At 35.7% G+C, this 16827-nt stretch overlaps 1 protein-coding gene across 1 annotated transcript; it reads right to left on the reverse strand.

The window, feature by feature from the left end:
• Positions 1-17: 17 nt before the first annotated feature.
• LOC137406384 (lamin-B3-like) lies at positions 18-3375 on the reverse strand. The gene is made up of 3 exons (XM_068092963.1): positions 2696-3375; positions 1967-2040; positions 18-1045 (listed from the first exon to the last, which is right to left on the reverse strand). The coding sequence occupies exons 1-3, from the start codon at positions 3348-3350 to the stop codon at positions 347-349; spliced, it is 1428 nt and encodes a 475-aa protein (XP_067949064.1). The 5' UTR covers positions 3351-3375; the 3' UTR covers positions 18-346.
• Between the last annotated feature and the right edge of the window lie 13452 nt (positions 3376-16827).

The following is a 16827-nucleotide window of genomic DNA, read 5'->3' on the forward strand; positions in this document are numbered from 1 at the left end:
GTGAATAATAAATTGTTGCATGGCTTGCAAACACTTTGTATTGATTCCATGCACAATAAACATGAATAACGGGAATGGTCTGAAGCCCCCAGAAAAACAAGCACCAGGTAGAATGCACATAGATGCAGTTTATGTTTTTAAATCAGTTCAATTAACAAATATTTCATTGCGTAGAAACAAATGTTCCTGTAATTCCGTTGTATGAAGTGACAACTGAAACAGGTGATTAAGTAAAGAGCACAACAGAAGACATGTACATGTATCAGGAAAATGATTATTAGCACAATCACAGGTATTCAAAATCACAAGCTTCAGGTATAAATATCAGCAACAAGTCCCTACAGACTCAGAATCCAGACTTTGTGCTAGATGAGTTCAATGGGTTAGCAATTATTGCTGCCAGATCACTGCTGCTCATATTCACGCGAAAAGAGCTGTCGCTGTCGACTCTGGAAAGTGTGTCTTCAGTACTCACTGGAGCTACTGCCTTTGTGGTAAGATCAGTCTGATAGTCAGAACCAGGCCTTGAAGTGAAACCAACCAACGAAGTGATTGGTTTGAATAGTGTAGTCTGCAAAGTGAGTGGTTTGGAAGGTGTAGTCTGCAGAGTGAGTGGTTTGGAAGGTGTAGTCTGCAGAGTGAGTGGTTTGGAAGGTGGAGTAAGAAGTGAGGTAGTAACAGAAGTAGATTCGCTTGGAGAAAACTGAAGAGAATTCAACAATTTCTGAAGATCTTTGACCTGTCCACGCAAGTCCTTAGCCATATCTAATGCATCTTGAGATTTCTGATCGAGTGATGAAGTCTTCACATTGATCACTCTTGATATAATATCTTCAATACCTGCATAGGCTGTTAGATTAAACACACGATCTTCAAAAGATTTAGTGAGAACACCTTCCACTTCTTGCTGTATGTCTCTCATGTATGTTTCAAGAATGTCAACTCTGTGAACCAGTGTTTGGAACAAATCACTGCAGCCTGAGTCTTCCAGCGACTTGACTCGCACAGCAAGAGCTTCCATGGAAGCATTTTGATCTAATATCCCCTGTATGGAGAAAACTACGATCCTTAATGTATATTTCAGATGTGTTCAGACATTATTTTGTGACAGTTAACCTTAAACAAATGGGTCAGATAAACTATGGCTAATGTTCAGTAATAAAGCAGTAGAGAAATACTAGACCGCTACGATAGTATATTCACTATAAGGTCAATAAATATGAACAAACTCTTTGTGAAATTATTAGATTGACTAACAGAAATTACATACAGTGAGAAAATACATGTATTTCAAGAGAAAAAGAGGAGTAATCGAAGGACACGAAGTACAACAGTGTAATAGAAAGTATAAGAGAGTAGAAGAGAGTAATAGAGAGTAGAACAGAGTAATAGAGAGTAGAAGAGAGTAATAGAGAGTAGAAGAGAGTAATAGAGAGTAGAACAGAGTAATAGAGAGTATAAGAGAGTAGAACAGAGTAATAGTGAGTATAACAGAGTAATAGTGAGTATAACAGAGTAATAGAGAGTAGAAGAGAGTAATAAAGAATACAACAGAGTAATAGAGAGTACAACAGAGTAATAGTGAGTATAACAGAGTAATAGAGAATATAACAGAGTAACAGAGTGTATAACAGAGTAATAGAGAGTAGAAGAGAGTAATAGACAGTATAACAGAGTCATAGAGAGTTGAACAGAGTAATAGAGAATATAACAGAGTGTATAACAGAGTAATAGAGAGTAGAAGAGTAATAGACAGTATAACAGAGTCATAGAGAGTTGAACAGAGTAATAGAGTCTAATAGAGTATAACAAAGTAATAGAGAGTATAACAGAGTAGTAGAGACAACAAACCAATTAAGGTGAGAGTCAAATAGTGAAGAGTCAAATAGGGAAAGAGGGAGTAACACAAGGAATGGAAAGCCGAACTAAGCAATAGAGTTAAACAGCAATGCTGTTAAGTATTAACCTTTTGTATCTCCTCGAAGTCATCTAATCTCATGACAAGATTGCCATCTGTTTGTTCATGGCCATTTTGAAAGCCTATCAAACATAAAATTAGCAACTGAGCATAACTTTGCACAGAATTTCGATGCATTGTAAAAGACCTTCATCTGTCTCTTTCATTCCGGTTCCAAGAGAAGGCAACAACTGAGTTAAAAATAACGCTAACGCTACCATGGGTGTAGCTGCACCACCGTTATTGATGGCAAAGATGCGCTAATATATGTGTGATCGAGCACAATGATTTGCACAAAAAACCTTTCGAGTGTCATACATACAAAGAAGAACACACAAAAAACTTAACTTGAGAGATGACATCTAAGAAAAAGCTAACATGAAAGGTTTTCTGCTTCAACTTAGATCCATAATTGAATGAAACTTGTAAAATTTCAAACAATGACACAACATAAATGTGAGCAGAAAATGGCTAAGATAACTACGTCTCTCTCCTTAAGAGAATTTAAGTGACAAATAGATATATTATCAGCATTTTACTGACCTGCAAGAATCGTTATATTGACCAGGGCATTTTACTGACCTGCAAGAATCGTTATATTGACCAGGGCATTTTACTGACCTGCAAGAATCGTTGTATTGACCAGGGCATTTTACTGACCAGCAAGAATTGTTATATTGACCAGGGCATCTTACTGACCTGCAAGAATCGTTGTATTGACCAGGGCATTTTACTGACCTGCAAGAACCGTTGTATTGACCAGGGTCTTCAACTCTGTAAACTCTTTATCGAACCCATCATTCCTTCTTTTGAAACCCTCTATATCATCTTTGATGGCTAGTATTTCACTGCCGGCTTTAGCAACTTCTTTTTGAACACCTTCGTTGCCGCCGCTATTTGACAAAACACTTGCCAGCTGAGTCGTTATTCTCTGCACACTTGACTCAAGGCCGTTCACTCGAACTCGAACAGAATTAAGTTGTTTAGAGTCATTTCTAACCGAAGACTCCACTAGAACTAGTTGTTCATTCAGAGTGTCAAGTTGATTTTGCAAGGTTGAGATACTTGAGGAAGCCATTTCCTTAGCCAATTGCAAATTGTCAACTTTTTCCTGAATCTGTGTGACTGTTCGTGACATTAAAAAAAGCATTACTGCCAATCCGCATGTCACGGATATCAATACAACAATCAGAGATGCCAGAAAACATGTTCCAAGACGGCAGCACGAATTGCTCGTCATATTATGTATGTCATGCGCTCTTATTGAGTCAAAGTCCTTTCTCTTTCTACGCCGTTTCGGTCTGTTATATTGTGTGGCAACAACTGCGGGCAAAGAGAACTGCTCAACTTCTTCTCCGCTACTTGATACATTGTTGAGTGGACTGTACTCCATTGTCAATGCTACCGTTTCAGTTCCCATAATCTTAGTTTATAAAAAACAAATTACATACATTGCTAGAGCGACGGAGTTCAATAAACTAACAAATGCACATATTGCTAGATTTGACATGAAATGACATTCTAGTTTGACTAATTTTACACATTGAATGTAATAGTTGTATTCTAATGGTTTATACCACCCATAACCATAACATGTACTTTAGCTGTCCTGTAAACAACAGGCATGCCAGGTTGATAGAAAATGCAGCAGTGATTAAAAATTAGCCTTGCATCTAAAATTGTAATTGGGGTTTGGGTACATCGCTTATTAATGTACAAACAGAAACTATTGATTTTATTATCAAAAACAAAGATTTAGACATTCATCATTTTATTGACTGATTGAAGCATTTAATTACCTACAGAACAAAGAGATTGAAATTTTGGTCAGTGATAAAAACATTCATTTACCTATTTGCATTTATTATAAATATGTTTTACTTTATAGCCTTCTATGAACATCTGTATTATAGAAGACTAATGATTGCATGTTACTTTGTATATATGGAAATTTTTCTGTAGCAAAATGGAGGAGTCATAAAATAATATACCAGCATTCTGTGACTATTCTATACTACTGTATGGTTCACAACATGCAATTAAATTTAAGTACATTGTACAAATTCAGGACAATTACACATACATGTAAATCATTGGTAGATGTAGTCATCCAGACCATTTGGTGTGGTCAGCCTCTCATATAGTTATATTATTCATCTATTATATGCATAGTTTAGTTAATCATTTTGGCATCAGATCAGTTTGTTTCAAAACTATCATTCTTGATTAACTGTGCTTTGAGATTCTTGGTTCATAGATAGAGTAAGCCACTGGTAACACATATCGGAGCAATGGTTGATTAGTAAAAGACAACTCTATTGTAATCTAATATCGAGAGAAAACTATTTGTAAGCATCACGTAAGTGTAACTCCATTCTTGTTTCGTATTAAAAAAACAACCATAAAAAGTAACTCGATAAGAATAAACTCATGCAGTGGTAGATAGGTTGTTGCCTCACAGAGATAAGATACATGATACTTACAGTTTTCTTATGGCTTCTACATTACATAAGCTGTTTTAAAATCATCAAGTAGGAGAAATATACTTGTTCTAAAATACAGTTTTACCTGTTAATACTTAAATTAAAAGTCAAGGCTTTGCATTTGTGAATTTTTTAAACAAAATAAAACTAAACTTTGCACTCTTGCTTGCAAATACAATTGATTTATTGATCATAACTATATGAAAAATTGTTACTTTAAAATGACAATTTACATCAAAATGTAGACAGAAACTGCTTTAAAGAATTATAAACGCAGAACTAAAAACCGACACAGACCAAAAATTAAAACCTTCAAAAATATAAAAATCAAATTATGTTGCAGTGTCTTTACAAATACTCGTAATTTTTGCTGTAATAACCGTTGTTTGCTAAAAACCAAATGATAAAAAACACAAAAATGAACTAAACCTATTCGTCTTAACCAACCCATTTAATAACTCGTTAAGCATAAATTTATGTCTCAGTAACACTGTTATTTCCTAAACCTATTGCCACAGCACTCAAAAACTTACAAGCTGTTTCTCTATTGTCGACAAATAAAGCAAGAACAACAAGGCATTGTCGTTACCTTACAATTTACATTGTCGTTACCTTAACGCGACGAGATTTAGTCATCATACAGTAAGCATAGAAATAGCTACATAATGTCAGTTATATGTTTTAAAACACTTTTAGGAGCAAAACGAATAATTTAAAAAGCACATCATCAGCAACACTATTCATAGAGAAATCAAGTTCTTTGAACTTGTCCATAACTTTGTCGACAAGTAGACAATAACTTTGTCTGCTAATGAAATAAGTGTATTAAAAATGGAACCAGTTTAAAAGGTCGTTTAGTACACTAAGCAAAGCGTCAGCACAATTCAATTAAAAAAGCTAACAACTAAATACACGAGCACGGTTACACATATTTTAATTCTGCAAAATATTAACATGGAAACAGGAATTACACGGAAAGTTGAAAGTTGGATCAGCTTATGTTATTGTACCGTTGATCGTCGATGGCATCCGAACACCTTACGGGAAAATTATTGCTTTAGTCCAATAATAAGGGTCAGATCTAAAAAAGATAACGATTTGTGAGTTTCTAGCCGCTAGTCCTAAATCAGTTGCGGAATGTACACGTGAATTGATTTCGGCGCCTACAATATAACTGCGCGTTAATAAGACCGTTTCTACGCAACTACAAAACTGCTAATGCTAGTTGCACTGAGTAGTTGTAGTAGGCTGTTGTTGTAAATAGTTTTTAGTATATTTTTGAATAGAGCTTGTACATCGATAGTATTATTACAAATTATTACGTATGTACTACATTGCAAAACGGTTATTTTATATGACTACAGCAGGTTTTGGCTTGCCCACAAAACAGTTTTACTTTTTCTCCTAATTACAATACAAATTTGAACCTGACTTTTCAGCAATTATTAGCCTAGCTACAAAACAGTTATATTTTTATTAAATACATGGTGGAACCTGACTTTTTAGCAAATATTAGTCTAGCTACAAAACAGTTATAGTTCTATTAAATAAATCCATTACGTCCATGGTACTACTGATAACATATATGGTAATCGCCAACACAGCTACACAGTTTTCAAACCGAGTTAGGAACTGCGGGCTAGAAACTCACAAATCGCTATCTTTTTTAGATCTGACCAATAATAAGAAGCCACAGTATGATGGGATTTCGCGCTACGCTGTCTGCTTCTGCTACATTAAAATACGCCTCGGGTAATATAGGCTTATAATTATCAGACTTTATTTAGCAGGCTCATATAATTGATTAACATGGTAATATGACGCATAGTTTGTAGCAAGACTTTTACTGTTTTAAATATCATAAATGGGTTAATTATTTAGTGTAAAATTGCAAGTGGTGGATGAGTTGAACAGGATATCCAAGCTGCAAAAAAGAAACCATAGAGAAATGGTATAAACGGCCAATAGGACCAAATGTGAGAAATTCACGATACGAACATGAGTACTACATGCAATGCATGTGGTACTACTGCTGTGAAATTGTTTCTTAAGATGTAACAGCTAAGTTGGAAATGTGCAAACATGAAAAATAATACAGTTTTCAATACTGACCTTTTCGATGTAAAGTGAATTATTATTTAATAATTTATTTCAAAGGTGCTACTGCAAGCTGCTCCAATATATTTTTAAAGCAGTCGTCATAGATAAAATGAATACTTTCTATTTGTTCAACTCCTTTATCATTATAAAGATTATCATCTGATTTCAAATAAATGTTGTAATTAAAACAGCTAAATGCTGGAATATTGATAGTACATAAAGTATTCATAACCAAATCTATCAACAATGAGGCACTCAAAACCCTTATACCACTAGGTAGTTTTTTTAGAGTGTTCTAAATTATCTGAGGTAAGATCTGAGGTAAGATAACAAGTTGATCAGTGTGATCTCTGTTTGTGATTAAGTTATCAATATGAATTTCTCGTGTGACTGTTTTTATGATCTATATTTATGTAAGGTCCACTTTAGGAGCATTTAGTAAATACAAGCAAAACAAATATAAACATATTGAATAAAAGTATATTAACTGACAACGAAACAAATTCTTCCAGCATACATGTCAACATCCACTTTTGCAATAGTGAAAAGGATTAACTGATGTGACAAACAACCCACACCATGAAATATGCATAAAATGGATACACACACAAACATTCAAGAACAGTAGAAATCAATGAACCTGGTAAGTAAAAAAAAAGGTAAAATGGTACAGCCGGTGTACCTAAGTATTTACATGTAAGAAATGACAGTCAAGTGCAACGAATAAAACAGGTATCCCTATTATACATTGATAATTGTTCACCTTTAATGTTTTTAGACTAAATGTTTGTATTTATTGTCGAGCTAAACGATTAATGTTTCATACATATTTGACCAATCTCTTAACATTTTAAATCATCATCTATCCTAAAGAACACCTCGTAGCATCTAGTACCTCTCGTAGCTGTTATATTTACTAGTACGCTTGGTTTCTTTGGTTCTATGCCAGATGCTTGATATATTAATGGTTTCAACACCAGTATTCTGATCTCTCAGAATTGGCCACAGATTCAAAAGTACGAAGTTCAGTCTGAACCTGCAAATGCAATTTAGATTCATCAACGGCTACACTTTCCTGTTCTGTGCCGGGTTCAGTGTCTGATCGCATTGATCTCAGATTGACCCTGTTTAATCTTACTGCTATTTGTATATTTTCATTTGAGACAAGGTATGACTTATTTGACAACTGCCCCATCACACATTTCTGACACAATGTAGTCCTCTTTTACCGTATGTCTCTCAGCATCACTGGGGTACCAATTGCTAACCCTGATGAATCTTTAGTGAATCTGTTTTGATAATTGCGTTTGTAATTTTCTGCATTACTTCGACTAACTTTTTGCTTAAAAATCTCACAGCCTGTAATAGTTAGTGCTGAAAGTATTGAACGAGTGGCTCCATTAAACATTTTCTGAGCTGGTGAAGAATTCATTCGAACCATGGGTGTATTTCTATACTGTACTTGAGCAAGGCCAGATATGAATCTTCTGCTCTCCTGATCACTCATTTGATGATTTCAACTGATGACTCAACTTTAGCATTGGATTGCTAGTGACCAGGAAATGAAGTGCTGTGTTAAAATCCACATTCTTTGCTAAAAATTTCAAACTTCGCAAAAAAAATTCAGCCCCGTTATCTAAATGAAGCTAATGTGGTATCCCATATCTGGCAAAAGTCTTGCATAATTTGACAACAGTAGAAGTCAAAACAAGAAGAATTCAAAACAGTAGTCAACCAGTATGAAACAGTTTTTGGTTTTAAATGGGAATATGTCCATTTCAACTTTGCTCCATGCAATCCCAGGAATGTCATGGCTATAGAGTGTTTCATTAGGTCATGTTGGTAAGTCGAGAGCGCATGAAATACTTTTTTGTTTTGATGCAGATGTCTTCAGCCATATGAGGCCAAAAACACAGCAGTCCATCACTCTTTATATTTGCTACCATCCCCTAGTGACTGCTATGAAATTTTTTTGAAATGTTTGGTCTCAGTGCATCTGCCACTACCAGTCTGGAGCCTTTCATATAATACCATCTAGTACCGCCAATTCATCATGATACATGTATAATTAATATGATTACACTACCTTTGGCATATCTTCTGCTTATTTTGCCAACCTGAGAGAATCATGTTTTTGCTTGACCTAACACTGGATACCTTGTGTCCTGCTGAATTCGCTTCGGAAGCTGGTAAATTTTTTTTAGACTTAGTGCTCAGGTCCAATATAAATGGCTTCAACTGATTGCAAAAAATATGTTCATTGCTGACTTCCTGTTTAGGTTTATCATTCAGAGATATGGAAAACAAATCTGCAGTAACTTGCTGTTTTCACACTAGTGTCATAAGTGTCTGTACACTAGTGACATAAGATGCTGCGGAAGAGCTAACCAGTCATCTTGGAGCTTGAATCAGCGACTTACTGAATATTGACTGTATTGGGTTGTGGTCACTATGTACTATCAAATCCGAATTGTCAAAGATATGCTGATCAAATTTCTGCATGCAATAGACAATGGACACCAAGTTCAGTTTAATAGGGTCATAATTTCTCTCGCTATCTTTTAGACTTCAAGATACATAAGACACCAGCCGTCCTTTCATGAGTAAGTAATACTGCGGCGAGCCCATCAATACCGGCGTCTGTTCAAGCCACAGCACCATAATTGATTTGGAAGTACTTCAATGATAGCGATGTGTGATTGGGCATGTGAATTCAGGAAACATTTTTTGCAGATGTACACCCCAACAAAACTCTTCATCTAGAACACCAACCAGTCTCCGTAATGGCTTACACCGACTGCACATTGAGGGATGAGCTTGACTAAATAATTCACGTAGCCACAAAATCTACGCACTCCATCACTGATGATCGGAGCCTTGTGTATGCAATTGCTTAATTTTATCAAGATCTGGTTTTACACCTTCCGATGTGGTTATATGACAAATATTTGGCAGTAATCCAGCATGAACTTGCACTTTGGTTGCTCAGCTTTGGATTGACTGCTTTTGCCAGTCAGAGTCAGAAACTTCTCCAGCTTTTGATTGTGGTTAAAAAAGGCCTTCTAATGTGTTGATCCCTTTCCAGAAATTAAAATTTCATCTGCTATAACCCTTACTCTTTGTTGACTCTGATAGCCATCATTGATATTCTTCAGGACGATGACAATCCAAATGGCATTCTTAGCCACATATTTACAAAATGGTGTCCAGAACGCAGTCAATTCATTTCATGACTCATTGAGCCTTACTCGGCGAAAGCCATCTTTTGTATCAGACAAATTAAAACCTTTACCCGCCTAGATTGCTCAGTATATCATCCAGAATTGGCATCATAGAAATGATTTTTCTGAATACTCTTCTTAAAATTAGATTCATCTAGACAAACACGTAGTGACTCATTTAGTTTATTGATAAAGACATTATTGTGTATCCATTGAGTAGGACACCCAATTGTAATTATGATTCCCTTTGCTGTGTGGCTGTCCACTTTTGCTTTCAAATCGGTTATAATGAGGAGCGGTATTTTCCTGTTGTGGCTCAGTTTTGGTGCTGCTTCTTTGTCTATTTCAATATGGTATTTTTTTGGCAAACAGCCTATTCATTCAGAAATGTCAGTATAACTGGCTAGTGTATCTTGCAGGTTATTTCTGTTAACCAAATATACCTATTCAGCTTTGGTAGGTAGAAGGCTAATCTCCAGACAGGCACTAAGTGACAGCAAGGTTTGATAGTTTTGTGTACTAGAAATACAAATGTTTTTGGTCACATCAATTTTACCTCCACCCCAAGCTTTTGTTGTCGAGCCATCAAATTGTTTCAATCGTCTGTGGTTTCCATTTAGAGGTGGCTTTTTCAGGCTGAATAGTCAAGCTGATTCCAGATATTACAGGATTCTTCCGTGTCAAGCCCAAACCTGATGTACTCCTAACTACTATTGATTCTAGTATGAAAAGTGGGGAGTAGCGTTTTGTTTTTTCCATAGATATATAAACTTAAATTGGCCAATAATAGCTATTCCCATCGGTTGCCTTGTCAGACTTAAATAGCATGACGTAACGTCATTGTATTGTACCTCATGCTTGACTGCGCTGTTCTTCACAATGGAGCTAATGGGGAGGAGGTGACAAAATCACATTTATTTTTACATAAAAACCTTCTTGGATACATAATCCAGTAAACTAAAGCAATTCTGTGATAATATCTAACCACCAAAGATTAAAACTATAAAAGCTATGAATTGTTGTACACAAATCATGAGCCATCAGGGCTTTATTTGCCACCCTCTCCTATCCCCATTCTCTCTTTTCCCCTTCTCCAAAGAACAAGTTAAAAAGGGAAAAGAGAGAAGGTGGAAAGGAGAGGGGGGAGCAAGTAGCCCACCCACTCAAAGAACTAGACCCTGGCTAGGTGAATAGACTAATATCATGCTGAACTAAACATGACTAAATATGATGAGTATGCAAGTATGTCTTAAGTCAAAAATGAGACAGAATGATTATTTTTACAGCTGGCTATGTAGCTGGCTAGGTCACCAAAGCCGAAGTGTAATGATTGTATCACTAGCATTGTGGATGTTACCAACTTTGATGTAAACCAAGCAACGATTTCCCTAATCACAGTTAAGAATCGTGGTGGCTTGACTTTGTCTTCGCCTGTAGTGATTGAGGTTTGCAACCATAGTGAGAAAGCGACGAGAGTGCTGCGTAGTAGTGCTGGATTGGTGACATACTTTCTCAGGCTAGCACTAATTGCCACCATGGAGAAGTTGCTGAGGTTCAACATCCTGCTATTGTTTAAGTGTAATCATCAAGCTAGTAGCCTAGCTCGTGAGATAGCAAAGAGATATATTTCGATTAGGGCGCATTATGAAGCTAAGAATAGAGCTGGCACGGGTAGCTCGTTTGGTTTTGACCCACCGGGTCAGAGGTGCCCAGGTCGGGCCACCCGACCCTCGGGTCTTCCTATACAAAGATACGGGTAAGTTTATGGCTAAACAACAGCGGTTGTATATCGCTTTTTAAGTGCGATTGAAATGGAGTCGCATATAGTCCTAACATGGAAGGACCAGGCGAAATAAAACAAGGTGAGTCAAGACCATATTTTTACATCTGCGACAATAGTCTTTGGACTATAGGTTTCACAATGTTTTTCGGCAGGAAATAATCAACATGTCGGTGGTCTGGGAGTTCATGAAGAAGCCAGTCACGAAAGGAAAATACCAAGTTATTTGCATACAATATGCAAAAGCAAGTTAAAGGTTGACTTGTAACAAAATTCACATTATAGTTATTTGGTATCATAAGATTCACCATGTCTTACTCTGTTGTGTTGTAGGTGTGAAATGTATGGGAATGTGATTACAAGCTCTTAAAAGCTAAAAACGAACAGTTAATCGCAGCCACACGAGACCGCCGTAGTTTGGATTCGCTTTCCAAAACGGCTCAAATGGGACGTAGTTGTTACAGGATGGTTTCTGTTTACACTTTCATGCAACCTCATTCATCGAAATATTTTCACAAATATACTTCACGCATTCAATAAAACTATGTCTATTGTTCTTACGCTTCTGTTTTATCGTCATTGTAATGCTGTCACTTTTAGCACTGATATCTTATAACTTACCGTAAAAAACCGTTAAACTTTTTAACCTTAGCTCGAAGGAGTACATATCATTGTCTGATAATCTTGACGAGCTTGTTGGTCACCTGTGATAATCGAAAAGTGCTGCAAAAATTGCTTTCAAAGTATTGGGTCACGTGATCAAATTACGACTTGACGATCGAATAATGCCGAAACAAAACTGTAAAGTAGCGAGGATCTATATTTGATACGGGGTATTCGGTAAAACCCGAAGTGTTTGTCATAAACTAGTGCTACGATAAGTTTTATATTGAGCTTTTTAATGGCCTTTCAATTCACGTGAGAACATCACGTGACAAGACGATAACCAAACTGTAATGACTACGTCATCGAAATAAAGAGATTCCAATCTACGGCGGCTTTTCGTTTTTGAGCTTTCAAGAGCTTGTAATCACATTTCCACGTATTTGGCACCTACAACACAACAGAGTAAGACATGGTGAATCTCTTGATACCAAATAACTGTAATGTGAATTTTGTTGCAAGTCAACCTTTAAGCTACAAAGACGGGTCCACCTCAATACTATTGAGGCATTTACAACGAGGGCATCCTGAGGAACTTAAAAGAGCGTCTAAGAACTTTCAATCCAGCAAATTTATTTTTAATTTCTTTCACTAATACCAGAAGTTTTAGGGAAGTGATGGATTTTTGCTTTTCTCTATGCTGGGTTATCTATTTCTATATTTGTAAAGTATTTCTTAACTAATCTCTTGTTGATTACAATAGCAGTTGAAAATAAAATCTGTAATAAAAACACTAGCCAAATCATGCCATTAATCTATCACCCATTGAATAGCATTGATCCACCAATGTCTAACCATAAATTGTAGATTGCATCTATAAACCAAGCCACAAAATATAATGATTGGTATGATAATGGTTTCTTTTATTTTAGTTTATTGATGTCCCAACATTAGGCTGTAATAGAACTATCTCTTAACCTTAAATGAATAAAAAATCGTGCGTGCTGACCCGGTCTGACCCGATCTTAGCCCTCATTGCTGACCCTGAGTCTGGTTCGACCCTGCATTCCTTGGTCTCGTTCCAGCTCTAGCTAAGAAAGCCATTGATTCCATTTCCCTGATCAGATCAAAACTTCACAGGCTCATCATACCTAGTCATGTTTAGTTCAACATGATATTAATCTTTTACTTAGCCAGGGTCTGGCTCTTCGGGTGGGTTGGCTATTTGCCCCCATTTTCCTTTCCCCCTTCTCTCTTTTCCCCTTCTCACTTCTTCTTTGGAGAAGGGGAAAAGAGAGAATGGGGATAGGAGAGGGTGGCAAATAAAGCCCTGATGGCTCATAATTTGTGTGCAACATTTCATAGCTTTTATACTTTTAATCTATGGTGGTTATCAGATATTATCACAGAATTGCTTTAGTTTACTGGATTATGTATACAAGAAGGTTTTTATGTGAAAATCAATGTGATTTTGCCACCTTCTTCTTATTAGCTCCATTGTAAACAACAGTGCAGTCAAGCATGAGGTACAATACAATGACGTTACGTCATGCTATTTAAGTCTGACAGGCTTTTTCCCTATTGGCCAATCTAGGTTTATATATCTATGGTTTTTTCTCACCACTTGCAGGCATAACAGAGTGTTCAGAATTTTCTCCTTCTTTCTCCACTAAATCCATCTGTCATTTGGAGTGACATTGTTTCTTCCAGCGGTTGTATTTTTTAAATCTGTCACACTGCTTATCTTATGCTAGGCATTTTTTGGAGGATAAAAGTGCCCATGCTCCCACAACATCTTCTGTTTCTTCGTTTTTTTGCACAAATGGACCTTATTTCATCTTGCTCGTCATTCTTCATGAATTTCTTTTTATTTTTGGCTATTTATACTGACCCTTCCAGACTAATGATTCCATTTTGTTTTTTAAGTTTTCTGCAATGCCGCATTTCATGATGGCCTGTCCTAATCCTAGCCCTCTGTCACTCACCTACAGCATCATCAAATAGCTTTCTCCTTAAATGGTCATCACTGATGCCCAATAAGGGAGCTTAAAGTATGAAATCATCATACATCTGTCAAGTTAACATTCATTTTCAAACTTGTGCAGAGCTGTTACATGTTTGCCGATTGTTACGTTATTTTGTTTGAGTGAGAGGAGTCAATGCAGCTTTATTGACTTATTTGAGCAGCGATTACAGAACACATCAAATCTTTCAATCACATCCTCATACACATTTTTTGATTGTCACCAGCAAATGAGAATGTTCTGAAGATATTATTTTCTCGTGGACCAATGCACCTCAACTAAATGGCAACCTTCAACTTGTCGTTGCCATTCATTGTTCCTGCAGCTGTAAAAAATAACTCAAATGCATCCTTGAACCTATTCCACTGATTGGACCGGCCATCTTGGATAGACTGGGTGCAAGAAAGTTCACACTCATGCTCTTTTTGCTAGGTTGTGTGTGATTGTGCAGTGTAGCTCATAGCGTGAGCTACTGAGTATTCACCAGCTAACAATTGCTATTCAATCAAGGTTACTTCCTCACTTCCTCCGTATTCGTTATTTTGTTTTAATATGGATTGCCTAAGTGACTGTTTTCATATTTATGTAAAGTCCACTCTAGAAACATCAACAAAACACAAACAGGACATTCCTGAGAATATTGAGTAAAAGTATATCAACTGACAACCCAAAATAACTGCTCTCAGCATGCGTAATATTAATAAAGTCTAACTCATACCTTTTTGGTAAATAATTATTAAAGAACTGCTTTGTGGCTATCATGAACAAAAAGGAGAGATTTCAGAAGTGATTAGACAACCACCACAATCAGGAGAGATTTTTCATTTTCTGTCTCCACGCCATTACTGTTGACCGTTGTTAACCTCATAATCTTCTTATAACCAAAGCATTTACAAGGCACTATGGGTTTCTGATAGATTTCTAAATACACCTTCAAAGCGCGTTGAAGTAAAAAATGTACTTTTGTATTAAACTACACATTACATCATAACAAACCAAATAGCAAAAAGTTGTATGATTTAAAAAAATTGATTTTGCTTGAAAAACAACATTAAGTAAGTGTAAGTCTCAACATGTAAAGATTAGCAGTGTTATTCTATCACTTTATTAATCTATCATCTTTATATGAGACACTCAATTTGCTTTACAACGTGCTACAAGAGTATCTATCAGTGCCGCATAATTAATTATAGTGGAACCATTTGAGTTTTACAACATGCTACAAGAGTATCTGTCAGTGAAGTAGGTAATTAATTATGATGGAACCACTGAGTTTTGCAACATTTAGCTATCTGTCAAAACTAGAGCCGGTAGCTGCTCTCACAACAAAAATAGGGCTATAACTCATAATTCAAGCAAAAATTTTTTGCATTTAATGCAGTATAAAACCTATACCATATTTTAATGCAATATGAAAAAAGACCACTTCTAGTAATACAAAAGTAAAGAAGGGTTGGTTGTTTGCGATCAACTTGAAAATTTTTATTGGATGAGTTTCCACTTTCTGGTCAATGATACATAACACAAACTTTGTAATCAATTATAATTTGTTTCCAAAATTGGTACATCTAATATCAAAACGTTATCTGAGCTGTTGAATCTACATTTGTTACAATTCGAACAGAAAGAGAAAACGGCTATCAAAATCATGTTGGGTATGTCATATTTTATAATGCATCTAGCTTTCAAGTATACAAAAACTTTTGTTGCTGTGTCAGTCTTGATATTATGTTGGTAAAAAAACATTTATTGTTTGCTTGCTGTTTTTGAAAACTGCTAGCAAAAAAAATGTTCAGGTGGTTTTAGGTAGTTATGTGCCGATATTGTTATATTCTGATCACTGTAAAAGTAAAATCAACATTAAAAGATTATTTTATTATTACTTTATATCTTTAATATTTTTCTTTGTACAATGTATTTTTTATTGTTATTTATCTACCGCAGTTTTTCAAGAGTTATCATAGGTTTATCGTTTTTTTAAATTAATTAAACTGTAACATATTCTTATGGGAGATTTGGTACGACACAATCATCGATCAGAACAGAGCTAATTCATATTTAGGTTTTTGACTGTAATTGTTATTTAAAGTTCTAGTTTTACAACTGAAATTGGTACTTTGTGATCACACTTTGTGGAAACAGTCTAAACCAACATAGGTTTGAATTATAAAATAGCTATTGCAATTTAATACACTGGCATCAGAAGTTTGTTTCTATGCAAAGGCCGGCTTCTTGTTTTGCGCTGGTGTAATGAAAACTATATTAGAAAACTTCAAAGTTTATTGAAAGCATATTTTGTATCCTGGCTGCTGATCATTTACTCACTAAAATATAAATGGACTTAAGTTAAGTGTTGATGACACATAATGAGAGTTTTGTTGTTTTCCATTTAACCTTGTAAATTTGTTTAGAAATCCGTAATAATTTAATTACATTCAAACCTTTAGAAAATTTGTACTGCTAGGCATGGAGATCAAGCAATAATTTACAGACCAAGCAGTGATAGGAAGTAAAGAATCGGTCATTTCCTCGCGAGGGTTTTAGAGAAACAACAATCTTGCCGTCGGAACAACGCATATGAGTATTTTCTGATGTATGATGATATATATGCATTGCCAATTGAAAAGATACACAATATTCTATTTAAAAACTCCGTTGG

Source organism: Watersipora subatra, chromosome 1, assembly GCF_963576615.1.
Source record: "Watersipora subatra chromosome 1, tzWatSuba1.1, whole genome shotgun sequence".
NCBI classification, from domain to species: domain Eukaryota; kingdom Metazoa; phylum Bryozoa; class Gymnolaemata; order Cheilostomatida; family Watersiporidae; genus Watersipora; species Watersipora subatra.